The sequence below is a fragment of the Battus philenor genome, unplaced genomic scaffold, assembly GCF_028537555.1.
Source record: "Battus philenor isolate CCGP_79_NKW_IND1 unplaced genomic scaffold, ilBatPhil1.0.hap1 SCAF_14, whole genome shotgun sequence".
Lineage (NCBI taxonomy): Eukaryota > Metazoa > Arthropoda > Insecta > Lepidoptera > Papilionidae > Battus > Battus philenor.
This window is the reverse complement of record NW_027181676.1, coordinates 7,313,599-7,322,032: the sequence shown is the minus strand read 5'-3', so window position 1 is coordinate 7,322,032 and position 8,434 is coordinate 7,313,599. Positions and strand designations below refer to the sequence as shown.

General features: G+C 32.3%; 1 protein-coding gene across 1 annotated transcript; it reads right to left on the bottom strand.

Annotated features, from left to right (window-relative positions):
- Nucleotides 1–123: 123 nt before the first annotated feature.
- LOC137933856 (protein TAPT1 homolog) lies at nucleotides 124–8,421 on the bottom strand. Its single transcript, XM_068777929.1, has 10 exons — nucleotides 8,170–8,421; nucleotides 7,811–8,078; nucleotides 7,428–7,741; nucleotides 6,859–6,956; nucleotides 5,809–6,047; nucleotides 5,123–5,311; nucleotides 4,590–4,739; nucleotides 3,746–3,863; nucleotides 2,816–2,959; nucleotides 124–1,228 (listed from the first exon to the last, which is right to left on the bottom strand). Exons 1-10 carry the CDS (start codon nucleotides 8,288–8,290, stop codon nucleotides 1,073–1,075), a joined length of 1,797 nt encoding a protein of 598 aa, XP_068634030.1. The 5' UTR covers nucleotides 8,291–8,421; the 3' UTR covers nucleotides 124–1,072.
- Nucleotides 8,422–8,434: the final 13 nt, after the last annotated feature.

Here is an 8,434-nt window from a genome sequence, read left to right as displayed (position 1 = left end):
CAAAAATTATGAAATTTTTTTGTGCCAAATTATAATAGCTAAGTATAGATAAAGACTAAAGAAAGATATTTGCTAAAATATCTACTTATACACTTATAAATAATGAATCCTGTGTTTTTGTTAAAAAAATATTATTCAGACTAAATTTGAAATAAAACTGCCAAATAAAAATTGTAAATTTCTTTGTCATGTATTCGACATCTCAGTAAAAATATCCATATGGAACAATCTACTAAGTGCCCATAACGCAATACACTTGAAATATTAAAAAACAATTTTGGCAAACGAGACTTCCAGATAATAGTAAAATTATGATGGCTGCATTTGATAATCTTATACATAGTCTCCTAGTCTTAAAGTCTTCTAGTCCGTACGTAAACATTTAGACATTTGGCAGACAGACGTTTAATCGACAGAACCAAAATATTTTTGTACGGAAGACAGATTACCAAAAATATTTATAGGTTAGGTTGGAAAATATATATATTAAAAATATCAAAATTAAAGAGATTATTTATAACTAATAATAAAAAAATTTGTCGTCATTTCTGTCTTAAGACGGTCGGCCAACCGTCTGCCCGCAAATCCTAAGTTTATCTGACGGAAAAATTGATAAAAGTTATATCACCAATTTTACATACTGTAATCGGTTTATTTCAACAATATTTACACAAATGAAAAAGCAAATATAATTTATATACATATAAAGAATTTAATATGAGCGATGGGCGATGTGACGGACTATGACGACATAATATCATTATATTATGGTCATTTCTGAACAATTTACGTTCTCTTTTCACTGAAAAAAAAAATTCTAACGCCAATTAATTTACCAATCTGTAGGCTGAAGAAAAGATATTTATTTCCAACACTACACCTTGAGTTATATTTGGAATGTGAAAATTTTAGCCTATTACGAATACATTTCAATAATATTACCTGTATACGAATTGCAGTAGCCTTTTGAGCTTAATTTTAATAATAAAAATATTTATCATCAATATTTCTGGATGAAATAAATATGGAGCATGATTTTCTATATTCGGAATAAATGATACATGTCAGATTGTTAGGCCGCGTCGTCGTCCGGTGTTGCCAAGTTGGGTTCTGACTCGGCGCGACGTTTAAGTCCGTCTGCATCGGGTGATTGTGAGCGTTCTGGGTCAGTTGGCTCACCACTGGACGACACTGCCTTTATATTCGGCGCACTGCGACTCACGTCCCCCTGCGCACGTTCAAAATCGCATACTTACAAAATTATCGAAGTATTCAAATTAAAAATAAAACATTTTTATTTAAAAATCTACTTAGCACTTTCTTATTTCCAAGTACTGCGACACACAACAATTTTATCTTTTGAAATATTAAATATAAATGTTTATTTCGTCATATTCTATTTTAGTGTAGGTTTTATTCTTTAACTTCCTTTTTTTTAAAGATTGGTTAGTGCAATTCTATGTGACTTTGTGTTGTGAAATAAATGTTTAACTTAAATTATCTTACATTTGATTCTAACGAATACTTCACAAACAATTATATTATAAGCGCTCCTTTACTTTGATTAGGCAGTAGTAGCCCAACGGTAACGGACTGAGATTTCGATCTTTAGTTCGATTCCAGAGATACAATCTTATATAATTCACACTTTGTGTAGTAATTATATAGAATTACCACTGCTCACAGACAAGTTTCCAGAGGATGGACAGCAGCGTCCTTTGTTTACCATAATACCACACAGCGACCGCCAACTCTCGAGCATGTCGATTATGATATATCCGCCAAAGATATCATTGGTGGAGACTTATCCCTTGCAGTGGGCGTCTATGGGCTGAAACGACGAATTTTTAAGCCTATGTCTTGCAGTATGGCCTGAACTGACGAAGGACACGGCCCTAAAGAGTAAAAAGAAACCAAGCGCTGTCAACCGACAGCTTAAGCTGGAACACACATGGCGAATGGAAGACGAGGTATGTGGAAGGCACGACGGTTTCCGTGACGTGCATATTTTTCCCGCTATCAGGTCACCAAATGTTCACGGAGCACGTGGGAGTTGCTGAGTACATGCATAGGTTTAAACTCAAGGAGAGTCCCTTGTGCTCCTGTGACCTTGCGGTGGACCAGACCGTGGAGCACCTGATTGCCGGTGGTCCGGCTAAAAGAAGTGTCTGAGGGTAGAATATTAGTCTCGGTTGCAGGTTAGGATCAGGGAAGATACCATCGCCTTGCTGGTGGACAGCCAAGATAGTCGCCGGAGCTTCCTAGAGTACTGCAGGAGGGTTAAAGAAAGGTATAAAGAGAAACAAATAGGCTGAGAGTAACCAAAATAACCAAAAAATATATAGGAACGAATTATGATACATTAGAAAACATATGATAGAACTGTGATAAATAAAATAAAAAGTGAGAAGTAAATAAACACAATATGAAATGTACAAATTCTACAATAAAGCAAAAGAAATAAAAATGTGCGAAATATACAAAATTTACTGCGTGTAGTTATTCATTGGGTTAAGTGAAGCGAGATATGAAAGGAAAACAAAGAATGAAATGGAATGCAAGAAATTGTGACGAACAAAAGAGGAATGAATAGATGATACGAAGATGGACGGAAGAAGAGCATGGATAGACACAGACACGTACACGCGCGTAAATCGAGATTCAAAGGATGGTTCTATTTCTAATTTATCTATTATATATATAACTTACTGAAGCGGCCTCTATTTAGAAATAAGAGGAAGAAAAAAAAATAGACCCGATTATTATATAGCATAAATATATAAAAAATAAGTAATACAATGATATATAGTTTTACCAGTTCTGTATCGAGGAAATCTTCTGATTCTTGTTTCACCTGTGCGTTCATCGTATCGTTTAAGTAACAAACACCGTTAAGGTCTATGGCGCTATTTGAAAATATTGCTGCGGCTCCCGCTGACGAGTCTACGAGAGGTTCATTCTGTAAAAGTCAAAAAATATTTAAACTACTGACGTTATTTTGAACAGATATTGACAACAAAGACAGCGTTGAGTCCACATTTACTGCAGTGACAACTTTGCTGAATACCACAAGGCATACTGAATCAGTAGAAATAACTGCGGATTTCTCAGGTGTTCATGTCTTGCAGGAATAGATTATATAAACTCACACGTGTATACATAATTTACTATAGCGGTGACATATTGGAAAATCATTAAAAAAGTAGATGGAAGTAGGAGTCCCATATGCAAGGCCGAACACGTCCGAACCAAGGGCGCGAAAAAAAGGATCACATTCCTCAGTAGTGAGGGATATGACGTAAAAAGGATGATGATATAAATAGGCTAAATAACACATAAAGCCGTCATCACCAATCCAGCCGTAGGACATTCACTGTTACAATTGTCCTCCATATAAAAACAATAGGACCGGTTGGTGCGAATCAGATCCAGCGTCGTCCGACGACCTTAAGAGGATCGTCGTAAACGTCACCGCGCAGCGCTTTTGGGCGATATGTGGCCTGCCCGCTGCATCTTAAACTTGCCAATCCAGTGTCCTACGTCAGTTGCAATATAAATTAGGTTTCTTAAATAGATTTAATACAGTTACAAGAAAACCCAATTCAATACAACTTAAAAAATTCAAATAACCACGATTGTTAAAGATAATAATGATTTTACTAAACTGATAATGACTAATTAATATTTAATTACATTACACCTTTTATAGAGGTATATTTTAAGTGAAAATATTAAATATACTTACAATAACCACTTCGTCGGGTATTTGAAACTTTAATTTAACTGGTTGCCTCATTAGAGGGACTTCCGCTTCGGGAGACTTTTGAGGATAAACAATTTCTTTCACAACATCTTTTGATTCCCTAAAAAAACATTCAACATACAAAGGAATACTTGTGTACAATAAATTAAGACGGCACGAACGTTGAAACAATAATTTTGATAACATCTAATATTCTTTATAATAAAACTCATCTATAATAAGAGATATGGCGCCCACCGAATAATAACCATATAATATTTGCATTACTGCATAGCAGCAGAGAAAGGTAGAAAAGCTAGAATTAAATTCAGCTTCTACAATGGCATTCTTCAAGAAAGTTAACCATTAACATAGGACGGTTCCAAACGCGCGCGAATTTAAGACGAGATCGCAATATTATTAACATTAATATTACAGTAGTAGAGAAATTTATTCCCAGATTTATCACTTAAAAGCTTAATGTGATAGAATCATTTTTTTTAAGTTTTTGTTTATGGACGAGCTTTGCATAGCCCGCATTACATTTTATTAATGTCATTTAATAAGATCCATTTTTAAAGTTATTTTAACATGTCTAAAATATTCTATCTAATTTTAATTTTATGCTCATTGTATAGTTTTAAAATATGCATTTTTTATAATGAACGCCTCTTCATCGCGCCTTGTGAGTAAAATCTGTTCTTTAAATAATCTGTACAATGAAATAGCATTGTTTAAAAAAATTGTCAGCCCATACACAGTTGATACGCCTTACAAAATTTTAATCTAATTCTTAGATAAAATGTCTTTCAGCAAGTTTTAGATATTAGATTATTATAATATATACCTTTTGGGTGTAGTATGAAAGCTTTCATGCTTATCCATTTGATGCTGGGAAATTAGGTCACAGGCCTTACCGAGTATTACTATCGATATTAGCACCCTAACTGTTATCAGACAAATGTACGCTATGAATATCAAAAACATTGCTGCAAATCTGCAAAAGGCAAAAAAATATATTATAAATTGCGTAATCTGATAGCTTTCCAAAGCCATTAAAAAGCTTCTATCACTTTCTTCAACTAATGTAACAAAATTATTACTTAGAATACATATTCTATTTATTCTTACAAACACGTATGTGAGAATAAATAATAAAAAAATAGCCAAAGAATGAACAGAGTTTCATTCCTCCCAGGCACAGTCGGTCGACATGCTGACGTTTCGACAGTCTCAACAAGCGTAGGTCTCCTTCCAGGTGCCAAAGCACTCACCAAGCCCAGGTCCCTTTTCAGGGGCCAAAGCTTTCAGTCACTTTAGTCACTGGCCTTGAAAAATCTTACTACTTATAAGAGTAAATAGCAGTACAATAACACTCACCCATCAATTTTAACAGCATGAACCAGTACTCTAGTAATAACAACTCCCAGTGGTAAAGGTATGAATCCCATTCTCCGAGCCACTAGATCAGAGTGATCGCTAAATGCATATTTTTGTCTAGTTTGTGCAACATCATATGCTAGACTGACTGTATATTCCCTGTACACTCCATACGGAATTTCGTTAAACCTGTAAAATTTTGTACATAGCACTTAAAATAGATTGAAAAACAATCAATAGTGTGCATAACACCTCATTATTACATATGTACACATTTCTGTAAATACTAGGAAGTTAATCAATATATAAAATGAATGAATCAATGGACTTGATTTAAACTGAAAGTATGGTTTTATTGCATCTTAATGAAACAAGGAAAAATAGGTGGTATAGTAGCCAGCATTTGATTGGGCAACATAGGACTTACAGCGAAGTCAAGCTGAGTATAGTTTTGAAGATTGTTCTCATTATTGTACAGTGCTGCCATGACTTGTGGATATAGTTAAAAATGTTTGTATTCATAAAAGATTAATATTTCGGATGTGCAATATTAAATGCCAGTATAAAATACTGTAATTTTAATGACAAGCACAGTACAACATAGATGTTTGCAGTATTAAAAAAAATTCTAAATAGTTGCTTGCTATGCTTGTGTTTAAAGATTTTTTTTAAATAACAACACATACCTAGAAATGAATGCATGCTTGACCCAATCAATAATAACTTCAAAAGTTAGAACTAAAACACAATCTGGAGCCAAGATCCAAAAACGATCCTCCCGCCACAAGTACTCTTTCATAGTTTGCAACACAACTATGAAGAGCAGAACTGACAGATGAAGACGCTCCCTTACATCACTGCATGATACTTGGAATAAGTTGTTTTTGTCAAATTTTTTGAATACACTTCCTTTTAGTTCAACAAACTGAAATTTAAAAATTAATTAATACATAGTACTTTAAACAATTTTAATAATAAAATTCCACCACACAGTTTCCCTAAATACAGGTTGATGACACATACCTAGATAAGATTTTAATATATGCTGAAACTCACAGAAAATATGAAAGCATACCAAATAAGAAAACCACCAAATTCGAGACTCCATACTTTCAGAAGGGTTCACTTCAACTGCCCAAAGCTATTTCCTAAATATTTTCTAATTGTTGAATCTAATAGCAACTACAAATCTCAGTGCAGACCATATTAGTGAGTTTAATTAATAAGAAAAGTAAATACTCTCTATCATATAGCTCCTTTACTTAACAATTTATTTGTTATTCATTTGATTATTCTTGTAATGATTATTAAAGTACTATGTAAACAATTTATTTAAATTTTTAAGGAATACTTGCGATTGTATAGCATATTTTTCAGCAAAAAGCTTCAAAGCTGTTACACCTATCACCCTGTATAAAGTGATCATTCTGAAATATGTTGCATCAATTTATTTTAGCTATTGAAATGCAACAGGCCTATAATAACTTTATGCAGTACAAACTCTGCAGGGAGAGATATATAATAGTTAATTTAAATATATAATAAATGAATTTATGTGTATAAAAGCAAATCATAAATTGAAACCATATTTGCTTTTTAGAAAGTTGGCATTAATGTACACATTTTTTTTAAATTAATCAAACCTTTGGTTTTTGAAACTACATCAACATTCAATGATATATTCGACCTTAACTGATCATACTTTAGATAAATTGTTAAAAGTCTTACGTACTTACATTATTTGACATCATAATGATGAGAAGACTTTTATTATTAGAATTAAAGGCAACATTCAAAGTTGTGGCTTGAAACAAAACTAATAAACTGTGAAGAACTGTACAAAAATGCTAAGGAAATTACTAGTACCATTGTATTTCAACTATTTTAATATATTAATTAAAAGGAAAAAAATCAACAAGTATTAAATTTATATAACAGTGGTATACAATCACTTTGATATATTTATCAGATTATTGGTTCAATAGTCCTTGTTTTAAATTATACTGAATGACCTATATGAACTGTTAAACATATTTGCTATTAAAATTGTACTAATATTTAAAACAATGATACACCATTATTTCAAATGTAATCTATAAATTAATTATATATTTATAAATTTAATATATTGTAGAAATAATGTTGGCAACATACATTTATTATGTGGATAGTCAAAAAACCAACAGATCAAGAAATAGGTAATATCACAAAATTAAATAACTATGGCTAACTGTGCATAACAATCATTTTATCATGACATGAAATATAACTCTACCAAACAATTCCCACATATTTTAAAGGATACACACATAGGTCATTGCAAAAATCAAATGTGGAATAACACCCAAGTGTTCTCGTCTTCTGTCCCTGGGTTCAGTAGCTGTCCAAAACAAAGCATCAATTGTGTCTTGACCAAAGGCTGAGAATAAACGGTCCCCAACCTCCAACATGTTGTAAAAAATATACAATTTCATAACACTCTGGCTTTTGACCAAATGGTACATCATGTTTGTGTCAATATAACACATCAATATACTACACACTAACAATATGAATCCTTTTAGGACATCACACGTCTCTGCAGGTTTAAGTATACTTTTATGTTGATGTGAATAAAACCTGTAAAGTTAGTTATTTCATAATGTATAAACCTAAATAAAAAGTATGTATCTGAAATTTAAAACTTACCCAAAACATCTTCTGAACAATCTATTAAAGAATGACCAAAATGCCATTATGAATCTTAATGGCAAAAAAGTGTAAACAAAGAGTAAAGAATCGGCACATTGAAAAAATCCATAAGCCATGAACTTCTCTAATTCTTGAGGAATTTTTATGAAAGAATAAACTTTTTCTCTCCTTGCAGAAAATCTTTCCTCATCATGTTCCAAAAGATATCCTCTAGTTAATTCAACGTGCAAAAATGCAAACAGAGATGCCGACTTCTCAGGCACATCTGTAAACAATAATAAACAGATATAGATGTAGAAAAGAAATGCAATGGTAAATCGTAATAACCGATTGATAATTCTTTTAACTCGTAGGACCTTTTTGTTTCGTCTCCTTAATGAACTTTGAATCTCCATAAATATCACCAGAACTGTGTTGTACATTAGTCTTAAAACGTAACCTTTTCGTTTCTTTTAGATCCTCATTATTAACTACCATGTTTAAATTAACAAAATTAAAAAACCATGACACAAAATCTGGAACTATTTAACTTGTATTAAGAGTAAAATATGCGTTTAACTTGATTTAATTCGTGTGTTCATAAGTTTAATTAGAATTTGTAAACTAAAAACGAATCTGTAT